This window comes from Diadema antillarum, unplaced genomic scaffold (genome assembly GCF_040938485.1).
Source record: "Diadema antillarum isolate AM-2024a unplaced genomic scaffold, OU_Dant_1.0 seq00000894_RagTag, whole genome shotgun sequence".
In the NCBI taxonomy this organism is placed as follows: Eukaryota; Metazoa; Echinodermata; class Echinoidea; order Diadematoida; family Diadematidae; genus Diadema; species Diadema antillarum.
The window spans coordinates 931,387-948,083 of NW_027271757.1; the positions used below are offsets into that span (position 1 = coordinate 931,387).

Below are 16,697 nucleotides of genomic sequence, written 5' to 3' on the forward strand. Positions count from 1 at the left end.
TTTTTGTGATATTTTTGTGCACAAAGCAGTGAGAGCATTATGAGGTAATGATATCACCGCCAGGAATGCCAACCTTGTTAACAGCACTGCAGTATTCTGAGAGCTGAAAAGGCATAGTTTTGATGGAAAAATAGTTTTGTTAACTCTCCTGCAACAGACATATTTGGTACAGGTGACTCTCGTAATTTATGACAAAGTCCTTGGGATCTGCAGTTCTCTTTCGTCATATATTTAATGATTTTGGGATCTAAATTTTTCCTTACTTTAACATTATTTTGTTGTAAAAGCATGTTTGTTGAAGAGGGTGCACCCCGTAATGCAATTTGGAAAAACAGTATATTCAATGAAACCTGACATGTTCTTGGGGGGAAAAAGGGGGGAAAAAGTAGAAAATACTGTTTAAAAGAAGTGGCAGTTGGCATCCCTGCATAGCCTGTGCAATATAAAGTCTGATTCTATTTCACTGCAGTAGACATAGCAATGTCAGTGTTGTTGCACTACACCCTACCTCATGTCTAAGATATGTGAAACATCGTTGGTTGGTTGACCGTTCCTCCCTTCGAAGACGTCGAAGAGGAAGAGCTTAAAGTCGCACACCACCACAAATTGCTTCATCCAGCCCTTCCTCACGCCGCCGGGCTTGGGTATCCTCAAGAAGCCCTCGTACGCTGTGCCGATGCCTCGGTCCGGGTCTATCCCCTGTGGTTTCGCCACTGGGCAACATAAATGTACAGAACAAGGGAATGTTTGCCAATATCATCATCCACACTTAAAAATGCCCAAAGAATGTAAATATGAGAGTTGAGATCAACTGCATTTATTAAAAGCAAAAAAGATTGTATTCATAACTAGAAAGCACTCAGAGAGCGCAGACCTCTGCCAAGCAGCTCATTTCCACCCTCTCCACCCATACACGCATGCTGAAAATCGCCCATTTTCCTAGAGTAGAAGCCTTCTGTTTACATCATCACTTCCAGCTACGAGGCGCCTTGTTCGAGCAGAGCACGTGCTTTACTGCGCGTATGCAAACCTCAAATATGCGCAACTTGAACTCCCAAGTTCATTGACCCTTTCTGCCAAAAGGATAAAAATCCTTTGTTGTCACATTGATTTACCAAAACATACCAAATGATTTGCTAAATGACACACCGTACGAAAGGACAGCAGAAGGAAAACTGCTACCACAGATATGCAAGGGAAAACTATAACCTGAAGTAACAGAATTAATTTCTCTTCATCTCATTTCAAAACATATTAATTACAATTGAATGTAATAAACCCCTTAAGAATTGACTTTGGTGTGTTTCTCACGCACAGACAGACAGATGGACAACCCGAAAACATAATGCCTCCAGTGACACTTTGTGGTGGAGGCATAGAAAAGGTAGGAAAGATGAATTCACTCACTTTGCTGGGCGGGCACTGGACATACGCTGGGTGCCTTATCAGCACAGGCCACATGACACGCATAGTGACATACTGCAAAGTAACAGCATCAGAGAAAAAAAAGAAAATTAATCAACGACAAATACATTTTCACTGAAAGAAGTCCAAATACTCATGCCGATTTATGATGTGTGGCACTTCACTTCTATTTCCTCATTTGCTGACAAGTAGTAGTAGCAGTAGTAGTAGTACAGTACACTCCGCGTAATCGGGTATCGCTTTAAACAGGTGCTCCGTTTAATTGGGTAGTATTGTCAGAGTCAGTTCCAATGCACATTAAAATTACCTGATAATCGGGTTGCCTCTCCACATAAACGGGTAAAAAATTTTCTTCTAATCTAATTTTTACCCACATTTTATCGCAGATATAACACTTTAAGAAATCATGCATGTCAAATTTTTCATGGCTAATCACATTTTCTGCTTAATTTGCAAAGAAGACCGATCATTTTGGGAGTGATTAAACATGCAAACACTTGTACACATACCGACTTGCCACACGAAAACGAACATTACAAATGTAGCTGGCACTCACAACTGCATAGACAGACAAGAGTTGAACACACTTGCGCTCCTGCCTTGCTCCGCAACAACGTTCACAATACGAGAAGTTTGCAACAAAAATCAGGCCATGCACCATCTGGCCAGCTCCATATAATTTTGCCTTTCCCCAGTCACTTCTCGAAAAGTAACCCGACGTTCTACGTGACTTGTGCAGGCAAAGAGACGTGTTCATTTCAGAAAACATCTGCGTGTTAGCGAGGAGTCTATAATCAAACGACAAAGTGTTCTGAAGACATATTTGTCCCTAAAAAAAGAGTGTAAATTATATTGCTTGTGACTGAGCAAGTGAAAGGTATTTATAATGTGCCGTGCAAGCATGGGTGTTAAGCATACATTGTAGGTGTTTGGTGCAGTATACAATGCATGTAAATACACATTGTGTGTGTTAATTGTGAATGAGACGTGTTCTTCTGTTAATCGGGTACTCCGCTTAATCGGGTAAGAAACGCTCTGCCCGAGCCTACCCGATTATGCGGAGAGTACTGTAGTAGTAGTAGTAGTAGTAGGAAAGGTATACATTTATTCACACAGTCTTGGGACATCAGACATCACTTTACTTTACTCGGGCATCAGCTATGCCATGCCCTCTCAATATTGTAAAAGCAGACATTTTCGTGCCGTGTAATGTTTCACACTCGGCCGGGTAAGATGAATTTGCAGTGTTTTCAATTTTACCCAGAGTCATAACAAATGAGGAAGCACTTGAAACAGCTCACTGCTACCATGGTGCTCTAAGAGCTTTGGCAGCACATACTGCAATAAAAGGTAACTCGTCCACACTATAAAATTCGGGTGCTTTTATTTTTACACTACAGTTCGACCTCTCCTATACGGCCTCCCTTTATCGGGATCTCTCTGTTATCCGGATGTGATCTCGGCATGATTTTTTTCTTTCAATGTAATAATTATGGGGGAAAGGGGGATTTCAACTCAAACAAAATTCCTACACAAACTCACATGAATTACATATCTATTCCCAACATATATTTGCATCTAATTTTCATCTAAATAACATGCATTTAAACATTCACTAATTGAATCTCCCATATCCGGTCAAATCCCTTATCCTGATTAGTGCCGGTCCCGACATGTCTGGATAAGAGAGGTCGGACTGTAGTTGCATGACGCGCAAAACACACAAAAATTTCCATGTTCACAGTAACTGTTACTGTAAGTCAAAGATGCCTCCTTCTTAGAAAAAAAAATAATGCTGTAGCTACTCTGGAACAGTGGGTCATGAGTCAGAGTTTAGGAAACATGAACATTAAACACACCTGTCTACAGCAAATTTAACGCCAGCTCAGAACAAATTTCTCATCTATTCATCATCCATTCATTGTCCATTTCAATGAGCTACAATTTCAAGATGTGAATAACTTCTCTTCACTGAGTTTGGTTCTGTCAGAATATCGAAAACACACGTAGGCAACTTTGGGCTTTACGAGTAATGACTTTGGGTTTTATGAGCGATCACTTTGGGCTCTATGAACTATAAAAATGAGGCATCACAGATCACAGCCGAGTCTTGACTGGTCACGAGTCACATGGGAGGAAATCTATTAAAATTCATGCCCCCCTTACCTTCACACATCATGCCTTGCCTGTCCTGGCCAATCATAAGAGATGTGCAGTACGAACACTTGACTGGCGTCTTGAACTTGGTGATGAGAAACTTGTGGGTCTTGAGGTGCTTGGGAGTGGGCGGGGGCGTCTCGCTTGATGAGCCGGACGATTCTATACTCTGGATATATCACAGAGAAAAAATATCCACAGGAGACGTGTAAATGACAATGAGAACTGGGGCTAATAGAATCCACTGACAATATTTACTTCACATTCACACATGTATCCAAAATTCCAGTGTCGGGGGATACAAACCATGGAAATAGCGTTGCAGTATTTCGAGAGCTGAAACGGTGCATTGTTTTCTTTAGCTTGCTCTCTTTCTTTCTTTCTTTCTTTGTTTTGCAGAAAAGTACTATTGCCACCTTACCTGTGATTGGCATGTGTAGTAAAACAATTTGGGAAAAAACAGGATTATCCCTGAATCCTGCAGTATTTTTTGGCAAGAAGCAACGTATAACACTGCAAAAAGGGTAACACTTGGCATCTTCGAGTGTCGCCATGACAAAGCTCAGATTATGACGATGACAAAGCCACTGCAGGAGAGGGGCCAGATGAGGTTGAACATTTCCTCAATCTCTCTTTTTCTACTTTTGGTATGAAAATACTACTCCATGTGCCTTACTAAGAAAACAAAAACCACAAATTCTCCTTGAGCTGAATTCTCCATAAAGGGGAAACTCTCATGACTGGCTGGCATCAATCTTGGATTTGACTGACAATCTATAGCCTGTATGTTGAGGTCAAATTTTATCATGAAATCATGCCCAGATTCCTTACGATTTTGCCTAACCTTTTGTTTTGCTTCCAGAGCCAATTTGCACAGGAAAGCCCCTAGCGTTGCGCACACTAAAATCCGTATCATTGAAAGGGTTGAGGCATCGATTTTTGGACAAAAATGTCATACACACACCCTGTGAAGACACTACTGCACCACAGATTGACTTCCAAACAAATAGATTATGAAGGCAGAAAAAAAAAAACATGCATGTGTCACAAGTCACATGGCTTTGTGATATGATACCCAGAAATATCACTAGAGCCATGGTCCTGCCAAAAGCAGGTGCAAATGATTACAACCCGCGAGTACATACCGGTTCGTCTGGCGGCTTTGGTTCATCTCCGCCTGGCTCATCATCTAGCTCAGACTGCAAACGACAAAAACAACAGCAGGGAATAAAAAAAGAATCCAAACAAAGACAAAATGAAATGAAAGAAAATGTCTACAACGAACATGTGACATGAATGAATGAATGAGACTATATGTGAAGAAGGAACATATGGGACTCGATACCAAGGAAATACTCTTGATAGAAAGGCTAACCCAACCAAACAAGATTTGGATGAAACACATACAAACTTGTACACGACTTATGGGCATTTTTTTTTTCTTTGGCTACATGTGATGAAGTGCCCATGGACATGAACGAAGCACAAACGCATTACCAACATAAGATGACTTACATGAGAAGCCCAGGAGTAGTTAGTGGCACACACATGATTCCCATAGCCCAAAGGTACACTATCACAAACACTTTATTTTTCCCTCTTAACCCCAAAAAAAGACTGGGAGGGGGGGCATCATGTCCCCCCCCCCTCCCCTGGAAATTTTACGATAACTTCCAGAATTTATAAGATCTCACCTCTGAGACTTCATGACTTTTTTGAGTCTTACACATCTTTTGATACCTATTATACGTATACATATACCTGCAGCGGTTATGGTGTTACGTAACATTTTACGGTCACATGTCTGTGAAACATGGCATATTTGTATATGTTTATATGTTAAATGAATGAGGTTTCGCAAGATTCGAATGTGTTACTTTTGTTTTTCTTGCAGTCTGTTTTTCAGCTATTAAAATCTGATCTGAAGTTGAAATTAATTGTTCTGAATATAAAAAACAGAAAACAGAAAACATAAGAAATAAAATACTGAGAAACCTAAGTTTGATATGTACAAAATATAATTTTTGGTCCTAGACAATCATTTTTCTTAAAAATATATGTAAATCAACTTCCTTTCACATATTTCACAATTAAGGGATCACTAGACAACCATATTAGCACACAATAAACAAACAATGAAAAAAATCCATAAAAATTAGCATATTTGCATAATTAATTAGCCTTGATTAGACAATTAGGGTAATTTTTGTAAAATTTACAATCGGACATTCCATGGCCAAGATCTGAGGGGGGCCATCATGCCCCCCTCGCCCCAATCCTCAAAACCTTCAAATTAGCCCAGTCTTTTTATGGTTAGAGGACAAGACCACCCAAATATATGTGTCGATTTAGTGAATGCAGCAATATTAGTAAAACGCATCGGTGAAAATTTGAGGGGAATTGGACGATCCATTCAAAAGTTATGAATTATAACATTTCAGTGCCGCCATCGCTGGATCATTGCAGGACGATATGATGACAATATAAACAGAAATCCAACACACTTTCATACTTCCACCAAAAATGAGAGAGCACTGGACTTTACCTCTTTCAGAAAGCAAGGAGAACAATATCAACCTCAACATCTGTCCATTAACAAGTCGAGGGAATGTGTACTTTTCATAAAAAGACAAAATTTGGTGGAATTCTTTTAATATTTTCTTTATGTCATTGTGCATAAGTGACAGCACAAACTGTAGTGGTATTCTCATTCAAGCGATGGCTGCATAGAAACTTCAAAAAAAACTATAACTTTTGAATAGATTGACTGATTTTCCTCAAACTTTCACTGACGCATTCTGCTATAAATATTGCTGCATTCACGCAATCCATACATACATTTGGGTGAACTTGTCCTCTAACGCTTGCAGACCTCCCGGACAACAGAGACACGACTGACCAGCAGCTGAAACATGGTCTCTAACTGAACATGGAACCAATATATTATGTATTGTATATGACACTTTCCACATGTACCCACAAGGCCATGTAATTTAATGATATGGGCTTGTATATATGCAAAGGGAAAAGATCCAAGTCCCACTCAGAACCATAGTCTAGTTTCCAGCCACGGTGGTGGTACTGCCTTTTGTCTGTGATGATTGGCAATACAGGGCATGATGTAGTTTACATAGTGCAGGCCAGAAAGCATTCTCTTTCACCGCCACCAAATTTAATGGATGTCAACGGCACTTTCATCCTGCGATTATAGACTGGCCCAAAATTACATGCTTTACACATTCGCTCACTACATAGACGGTGATATAGTTCATGGCTGACTTACTTTCGTGAATTTTGGTAGGGGGAACCAGCAGAAAAGAAGAACAGCACACCAAAACATTGCCTCCCATAAACAAATGAGTAATGTTTATCGTCTCTAAGCTCAGAAATTGCCAATTTGCTTCCTGTGGTGAATTGATGGTACTCATTTCTCATTCTTTCTTTGTGGTTTTCCACTATGAATTTCAAGGGATGATATAGTATTGGTTGAAATGAGCATTGAGCTATTTACTTTTCACAAGATTCTAAGAAACTGTCACACAGCATACAATTCTACGAGGAATTCAAAGTTTATTTGATGAAAATTGGTTTTGAAATGACCAAGATATCCAAAAACAAGGTAAAACAAAGCCTCTGTTTTGGATATCTCAGCCAATTCAAAATCAATTCTTATCAAATAGACTTTGAATTCCTCTTGGAACAACATACTCTTTCATATTTCATAAGAGGTTTCTCATTATCTCACAAAAGAAAAAAAAATGTTGGAAATCCAGAAGTACCATCTCAACCAACACTATATCATCCCTTTAAACACTTGCAAAGTTGTTGTTCAACTTATAATTCACAAAATATTAGTCTCATGGAGTATAAGACATAGGTAATATATGAATACTATGTCCAGTTAGGTCTGCATCCCCTTCACACAGCAAACTTCCACCTTTTCATTTCTTTTTCTTTTTTTTTGGGGGGGGGGGGTGGGTGGGTAAAAAGTGAACAAAATAAAGAGTCTTGGTTTAATTTTCTGAGGGGTTTCTTTTTTTCTTTTGAAAGGGTTAGGGTTCAATAAAGCATTCAGTGATTACTGGATAACTGCAAGTCCATCACCCATTGTTATGTACTAATCTTGGATTATGCTACAAAAAAAAAAAAATAACACTTAATATACATTCAGAGTCCAACTAAATTGAGTTGAGAGCCCTACTTTACATGTTGTCCACAGCCTACCTAGAGATAATTCTGGTGTTTTGTTGTTGTCGTTTTTTATCCTCACAAAGAAACAGACATTTCAAGACAATGTTAACACTGTCTACCAAGATATATGCAACCAGAGCCAACACGACTAAATTTTCACCTATCACATGACTACGAGATCTCTCTACTGGTGCATGGAAGATTTGACACACATGAATGCTACCAATGCGAGGGAAACGATGGCCAATTCTCAACAACTTTTCAGAGAAAACACATGACGGAAAAAATCTGGGCAGCCCTAAGTGAGATGGAAACAATGTCACACGACACCATGGTATCACATCATCTGCCATTTCAGCAATTTGGCTGAACCACTGATGTGGCAGACAACAAAAAAATAGTTGAATCTGGAGCTCTCCCACTAGGTTCATAAGTTATGATGATTATCCTTACTCAATTGCCTTGATTCATAGAAAATAGTTATGTATTTTTTTTTTAAAGGGAAAAAATCCTGTGATTTTATCAAAGGCTTTGAAATTTGACCATTGGACGACATCATTACAGTGCAATTACCATAAGTATGCTCTTGAACTTGAGTCGATAATCAAAAAATTATTCGAGAACGAAAGTCACTTAAAAACTGACAAGTGTCATTTCAATCCTTTAAATGCTTGTGTTAGTAGCAAATACTGCCATTTAAGTGCTGACACAGCAAATCTGGGGTATTTTTGTAGTCAAGTGTTGGACAATACAATTTGGGGAAATGAAAAAAAGAAAGAAAGAAGAATTTATCAAAATATTAGAGAAGCGCTCCTTTCAAGTTAGTGAACACAGGTTTATTTGGAGATTTCCAAACAAAATATCTGACATTTGGTGCACCTGACACAATGTGAAGCAGTGTTTATCATTAATAAAGACATATTCATTTTATTTCTTAGTAGCTGGAAGAGCAGGAGTGTTGTACAGTGTACACATCAAATCACTTTTAGATCTAGTACACTATGTGTGTGTGGTTGTGTGTGTGTGTGTGTGTGTGAGCATAGCCAAGGTGCATTACCGTATGGCAAAAGAAAAAAATTACAACGGAACCCTCCGCAATGATAACTTTAAAAATAGTGAATCAATCCACATACAATTTCAGGGTATGAAACTATGACTTATTACTGACATCTTACAGAAACCCCATCCGATTTGCTTCAGTGGTCAAAGAGAAATGAGGAGTTTTGTAGAGCATGTCAGGAATCCTTTCCCTCCAAGTTCTGTCCGTCGTGTTCACACATTATTCAGTTCCAAGAGCATCCAAGTGCTAAACTTTGAAGAATCAGACCCTTGACATAATTTACGACAATTCCACATTTCTCTGTGACCACTTAACCAAATTGAATGGGGTTTTCTGCAAAATATAGCTAAAATGTTATAGTTTATGACCTTGAAGTAGCATTTAGACAGTTTAATCATATAGGTAGTAATCAGCGCAGAAATCCGATTGTAAGTTTTTTGGGGGACATACTGTATAGGTCCAAGGAATATGCAGTCTACAGTCAAATCTGTCTATAGCGGTCACCAAGGGAATGAAAATAGTGGCCATTGTAGACAGGTGGCCGCTACAGACACTTCAGGGTCTTTAACATGACTCTTTGATTGGAGGGAATTGAGTTTAGTGGACGTATATGGCAGGTGGCCGCTATAGACAGGTGGTCGCTGTGACAAGTTTGACTGTATATGCAAATCCTCTCGTTAGGACCATATCATTCTCTACATTTAGGAAGTGATTATGAAGTGGCTACCACTACTGTAGACATTCTGAGCTTCTGTCCATTTGGCCCTTAGAAATGTTGATCTCATCTCATCAACATGAGGTGTTCTTGTAAGGTATTTTTGCTGCAAATTTGCAAATGCAATCAACAAGCTCGTTGATAGTCCCTGTCATGGTATGTTCCAGTGCTACATATCATTTCATGAAAAGTACTTGATAGTGAAAAACCCAGCTGCATCATGCTGGAGTCAACAGGTGAGAAATGGGCAAGGCAGAACAAAGTAAGAGTGATTCCTTATCATGACAAACTTTCAGTTTAGATGCTCATTACTACAAATCTATACTTTTAAAACCTACGTAATGAAACACACAACACACACAGATTACTGAAATAACTGAATCTAGCGTTGCACCTACAAAATTTGAAATGGCAACACAATGAGAATGAAAGATAAAATTACTGAAAATGATTGAAAAAGTCCCCTTTTTTTCCCCCATGAAGTAAAAAGGATTGATCAGTGAAATGATAACTGAAACAAAAAAAGGTGTAGGTGACCCATCATCTCTGTTTAAAAGTCAAAATATAAAGTCCTTCATTTTTCACAGAATCAAAGCTGTCAACATGGGTACATGTTACAGAAGATGCCAACATTTCTAAAGCTTTTTCTCTGGTATTACAGTAGGTTTTTGATTAAAGGGGAAGTAACACTTTTTGCCGAACATGATCTATCTAACACGAACATGATCTCTATCGTCCCTGGGGTGACAAGACCTCGTATCTACAAAATGTCAAATGTTCAGGAGAGCCAAAAAATATGGCGGCCAAAGCACTGTGGCGAATGGGATAACCATTCCTTTTAAATGCCGTGGTGGCTTCATTTTTGGAGTAAGACAGTTGGGATTTGGACAGGACATCACTTAACCCATTATTTGACCATTAATCCAAAAAAGTCATTTTCACCAAAATTGCAGATACAAGGTCTTGTCACCCCAGCGACGCTATGAAGCTATTTAATGATAACCCGTATGTTCGGTGAATGTAGCCCATAGGCTTTGATTGATCTTTCATCTAAGAACGAGTTCAAGATTTTTTTCTGTTTGTTTGTTGTGGAGTTTTTTATGTTACAGCCATGATAATCGTCGTGCACGCGGCAGAAATGTTGTTAACCCTATGCGCACTCCCACAGCCTAGCGACAATGTGCCATGCGCAGGGAAGCGTGCTAACAACATTCTGCCATGCGCATGATGATATATTCTAAAATGTTGGCACGGTTCTGTCTTTTACCATAAAGCTTTTAGGACACATGAAAATGGAAAGTTCAAAGAGCAAAGAGAGCAGTTCACTCTAATTTGTCACATGAGTGGATTTGGAAAATGACTTAAGCGATGACTGTGATTTACACTGCAAATATGAAACACAGCGAAAATTGGACAAAACTGTGACAAGCCCTTCAACTGCAGAAAAATATGATATGTGATGAAATTTCATGTCATACACTGTTACTATGTTGAGGCAAAGGAACGACCCACACGTACCCTTCAAATGCAAGATATTTTGCACTTTCTCTACCTAATCTAGCTTGGAAACTTGGGAAAGGCTGAACTGCCTGTGAAATGTTCAAGACTATTCTCACTGGTGTAATGCTAGACTACCGACAATAAAGGAAATGGTATTTTACTATACGGAAAAGGATGGAAGTGTTGTGTTTGTTACCCCTGCTCTACAGACACTATTCAGATACACGCATCTGAAATTCTGCTCACAACTTGCCAACATGCAAACACGTTTTCTCTACAAAGCCACGTGTGATCTAGATCTGACCTGAAAAACGAGGCAGCGTGATTTGAGTGTATGCTGATGCTTTTTGTGTGCTAGGCAGCAGAATGGCATATTTACACATAAAACCATATATATATATATATATATAATGTATATATGTACAAACGGTGATTATAAAGTGTGGTCTACAAGATATGGAAATGAATCCGGAAACAGCACAAACAAAAAGAGTGTTTCTGAACCTGCATTGCAATTGAGATTCTCTGTAATTTCTGTTTCTGTTCCTGGGAAATGAGACAAGAGAACAGAAAACGAAGAGATATCATGCTTACAAACGATTCTCAGACGACAAACACACTTGACTTGCACTGAACATGTCCGAGCAAAACATTTTCCACACAAAGATGTACACAACAGTGCACATGAAACATTCACAAAGGGTGCTGCATAGTAAACCAAGCGTTGTTTCTAGCAAAATTCCCGTGACAACCAAATGATCTGCACTGTGGTCTCCACCAATCTTTGCCCAAATTCGAATTGTTCTACGCAAGTGAAACGGACCATTCTTGTAACAATCCACCTTTTTGGTGTTCAGTCTAATTTCTACCTAAGCTCACAGATTTACTTCCATTTACATGTCATTTCTTCACACTGCATGTCCAACTTACAGCACAATCAATTAGTGGCAGTACAATGACAAATTTTGATATACATTTGCATTCATTTGTATATGTTTTCTTTCTTTCTTTTTTTTTTGTTCAGAAATGGGACACAATACTAATGACAACAAACTCATTACACCATATGACCTTGATATACTCATAATAGACCTAACTGTTGGATCTGAGAATCTGTTAGAAGTGTTAGTTCTTGTCTTTACTTTCTTCCTCTCCTCATCCCGCTTTAAATGGCACAAAGAGTGGCTTTGAATAAAGGGACTTCAACACTTGGAATTAAGCAATAAACACACACATACAAAATTAAAGGGTGTGTACAGTTCTGGTTGAGGTGAGGATGTAGCTTTTAACCATTCTGTGAGATGTCAAAGAGTATGCAATTCTAAGGGGTATCAAAAGTCTATTTGATGAAAATCGGTTTTGAAATGGCTGAGATATCCAAAAACAAGGTGAAACAAAGAGATCCTAATAAAAGACGTGGCCTGTCGCAATTTATTATTATCACTTTTTTGGATATCTCAGCCATTTGAAAACCAATTTTAATGAAATAAACGTTGAATCCTTTTTAAAATTACATGCTCTTTCATATTTCATAAGAGGTTTCTCATCATCTCACTTAGGAATGTTCAAAACATGAATCCCCACCTCAACCAGTACTGTACAGTCCCTTTAAAAAAAAAAAAAAAAATCTTGCAAAATTTGGTACACATAAATATAAAAAAAAAAAAATCAGGTTTTATTGAGGACTTTAGAAACAACAAGAACAACAAAAACACAAGGTATTCATAGGAGTAAATTAGTTTTGCCTTGTCTAAAATACACTTTACTCCAGTAAACTTACCAAGTCCAGCTTGACGCTACTGCCGATGTCCAGCACCTTGGCAAAGAATTCGAAGTTATTCATGTCCACTGTATCTTGGAAAGATGATAAGGAGAGAGCTTTACACAGCAAGCCACATTCCTGACAATTCAAACTCAGTTTTGAAGTTTACCTTATTGAATGTTCTGCGTCAATGAGGAATTACTTTATTGCTTTATTCAGACCACACATGCCTCAATCCAAAAACTGTGTTTGAACTATTTGATAACACTCATAGATATTCTATGGTCAAGACTGCATCCTGAAGAGTGTGCAAGATTATGTGCATTTGTGAAAACCACACATCTTGGTATGTGTGACTCTAAAAATGAGCTCGAGAAAGCATGACAAAGGAAAACAGAAGTACCATTGATAGTCATGTTCCATGTCACCAAGGACTGGTGTAAATAATAGCAGGAGCAAGAAATAACATGTTTATAGTAATTTAATTATTCATACAAAGTTAGGCTGAGGAATAAGATGGGTATTCAATACCATCTAGCAGTAGAGTGCAAACACATTTTCAAAATTTCAAGGGTATTCTCCACCTATCCATCTGCCCCCAAGAAAAAAACCGAAGTATGGACTACCCTAATGGCATATAAATAATGACCTCTAGTTGCAGGGAAAACTGTCCACTAAAATCTGGGGGGGGGGGGGGGGGGGAAAGAGATACAGAAATCAATGCTGGTGTTGCAATATGCTGTTTGTTTGTTTGTTTGTTTGTTTGTTTGTTTTTTTAAATTAGTCTGCACTAGTAGCTGAAGGATTGGGCATCAAACAGGAGTGGAACTTTTGATACAAATAATAACCTCTTCAGATACTCACTGGATTTTGAGTTCTGAACCTGCTGCTCCAATTCCAGCACACGGTTATTCAGCCGAGTCACCTCTTCTTCCAGCTCGCTATTCCTGCCTTCTGCTTTCCTCAGTTTGCTGTGACGAGAAACGGAACGCACAGAAGAAGAATATCAAATGCCTGACTGTACAGTTGCTCAGAGGGAGCAGTATACTGATGGAGTAACCAGAAGTGCGTACAGAGATATCATGCAATGTGTGGAGTATGGAGTTTAGTGCCGTGTAATGTGGTGAGCTGTAGAGTCGTAAGGTAGAAGTGAAACATGTGGCATGATGACTGTATGTACATGAAATCGACCATTATGTGAAAAGTAAGATTACCACAAGTAAGCTTAAATAAGTTCATGGTGCATTTAATGTGCTATGAGATGGGAAAGAGCAAGATGTAGTGTTGTGTTGTGTTGTGTTGTGTTGTGTTGTGTTGTGTTGTGTTGTGTTGTGTTGTGTTGTGTTGTGTTGTGTTGTGTTGTGTTGTGTTGTGTTGTGTTGTGTTGTGTTGTGTTGTGTTGTGTTGTGTTGTGTTGTGTTGTGTTGTGTTGTGTTGTGTTGTGTTGTGTTGTGTCATGTAGTGAAGTGTAGTGTAGTGTAATGTAGTTGTACAGTGTACAGTAGTATAGTGTAATGTAGGATAGTGTGGTGTACAGTAGTGAAGGATAGCAGAGTACAGTATAGTGTAGTGTAGTGTAGTGTAGTGTAGTATAGTGTAGTTTAGTGTAGTGTAGTGTAGCATAGTGTAGTGCAGTGTCATGTAGTGTAGTATACTGCAGTGCAGTATAATGCAGTGCAAGCATCGAGAGTAAACTGGTGTAGAAGAACTGACCTCTCATCAGCAGCATGGGTAGCCTTGACTTTTTTGAGTTCTTCCGTGATCTGCTCCTTGGCCTGAATCTCGCTACGCAGGTTGGACTGCAGGTTCAGGAGTTCCATCTTGTCCATCTTCTGTGACCGCCGGGACTGCCAGCTCTTCTCCTGCCATGACAGAGGAGAAACACCGGTCACATGTGATCTCAGTGTTAGATCATCACTGGCAACGTAATCAGAGCACTCCATCTCCATCTTGTCGGCAAAGGCTTATCGACATCATTACAAGCTCATCAGAATGCTCTTTCATTTGATCTTCTTCCTCCTCAGCATCATTACCATGCTCCTTCTCACTGTCATCATCATAATCATCTTCGTGATCTACTCCCACTTCGTCCAATAGCCATTTAGTCTCAATCCACAAGGTCTAATCCCGTTTTGTCTACAATCAATTCGTCTAATGACCATTTAGTCCAATTGCCACATAGCCTTATTACCAGTTCGTCTACTACCATTTCGTCTCATACCCACAGTTTACTAGTTATTAGACGCAGCGGGAGAAATCCAAGGACACAAAATTGCAATTAGACCATCTGGTAATTAGACAAAACAATAATTAGTCAAATTGGGCATTAGACCAAGTAAGGATTGGACCAAACGTGCATTAGACAAAATTGATAATGGACCAAATGAGTTTAGCCATAGTGGTGTTAGACAAACTGGGAAGTAGACCGTCTGATATTAGACCATGTGGCAATAAATCATCATCTTCATCCCCACCATCACTATCGTCACCATCATCATTCACTGTCACTCAGGGAGCGTCACCCATCACCCTAACCAGCATCTGCCATCAGTCCTGCTCTCCGTACTGCTAAAAATCATCATTCAATCTGCCATCATCGCCATCATCATTTCAATGGCGTGCTCACGGTTCCCAATATCATCCTCATCTAATAGACCTAGCATAGTGCTCATGATCACCCCTACAATCAGGGGGGCATTTCATGAAGCGTTTTGTCCAACAAATTCGTTGGACAAATTTGCTCTCAGCCAATCAGATGCAAGGATTTCAATAGCTTATAACAGTTTGTCAGAAAAAAAAAAAATCTGACAAAAGGCTTCATGAAATGCCCTCCCCCCCACCCCAAAAAAAAAAAAACAAGAGACCCGCGGGTCTAGCGCTCACCTGAGTATCGCAAGTTCACCTTTCACGCAGTCACTAATCTAAATCATTCACAGCTCTACCAAAATTTGACCAGGCATTATCAAGTAGAAGATGAAAATGTACAATAAGGGCCCAAGTTTTTTAAGATTCCTTAATTTGGGGAGATTGGGGCCCCCTGGGGCCCTCTGGGTGGGGCATCGTGCCCCTTTTCATAAATTGAGATCCTGAGCCCCTAGGGATGCTACCTGCCAAGTCTGACGAAAATGCATCATGAGGTTTTCAGGAAAAAGATGAAAATGTACAATTCAGGCCCCCATTTTGACCTTCCCAACCAACCCCCCCCCCCCCTGCCCCCAAGAGGGGCACCCCTGGATCTCCTATGAACAAACTTGAAACTACAGTCATTAATGTACTCACTCATAGTATTATCTTAGCTCTATAACTTCTGATTCTAGAGAAGATTTTTAAAGATTCCTTCATTTTGAAGGTTTGGGCCCCCCTTGAGGCCCCCTGGGTGGGGCATGGTGCCCATTTGAACAAATTGAGATCCTAACCCCCTAGGGATGCTACCTGCCAAGTTTGGTGAAAATGGGTCATGGGGTTCTCAAGAAGAAGATAAAAATGTACAATTTAGGCCCTATTAGGACCCCACCTCACCCCCTCCCCTGGGTCCCAAGGGAGGCACCCCTGATTCTGCCATGAACAAACTTGAAACTGCAGTCATCAATGTACAAACTCATAGTATTAACTTAGCTCTATCACTTCTGGTTCTAGAGAAGAAAATTTTGACAGATTCCTTAATTTTGGGGCGTTTGGGCCCCCTGGGTGGGGCATGGTGCCCATTTTAACAAATTGAGTTCCTAACCCCCTAGGGATGTTACCTGCCAAGTTTGGTGAAAATGGGTCATGGGATTCTCAAGAAGAATATGAAAATGTACAATTTAGGCCCCTTTAGAACCCCTCCCCACCGCCCTCCCCTGGGTCCCAAGGGGGGCACCCCTGATTCTGCCATGAACAAACTTGAA

The 16,697-nt window shown here is 39.6% G+C and overlaps 1 protein-coding gene across 6 annotated transcripts in view; it reads right to left on the reverse strand.

Annotated features, from left to right (window-relative positions):
* The window catches only part of LOC139740992 (serine/threonine-protein kinase MRCK alpha-like), a 112,246-nt gene that overhangs the window by 19,820 nt on the left and 75,729 nt on the right, over positions 1 to 16,697 (reverse strand). For 3 of the 6 annotated variants that reach the window (XM_071651576.1, XM_071651582.1, XM_071651581.1), the window contains exons 20-27: positions 14,524 to 14,672; positions 13,675 to 13,781; positions 12,829 to 12,902; positions 11,553 to 11,594; positions 4,728 to 4,781; positions 3,592 to 3,751; positions 1,408 to 1,479; positions 509 to 713 (exon numbers count right to left, since the gene is read on the reverse strand). In XM_071651576.1, coding sequence (XP_071507677.1) covers positions 509 to 713; positions 1,408 to 1,479; positions 3,592 to 3,751; positions 4,728 to 4,781; positions 11,553 to 11,594; positions 12,829 to 12,902; positions 13,675 to 13,781; positions 14,524 to 14,672 — 863 coding nt within the window. The remainder of the gene's footprint in view (positions 1 to 508; positions 714 to 1,407; positions 1,480 to 3,591; positions 3,752 to 4,727; positions 4,782 to 11,552; positions 11,595 to 12,828; positions 12,903 to 13,674; positions 13,782 to 14,523; positions 14,673 to 16,697) is intronic. The other 3 variants (XM_071651577.1, XM_071651580.1, XM_071651578.1) reach the window with 3 other exon arrangements.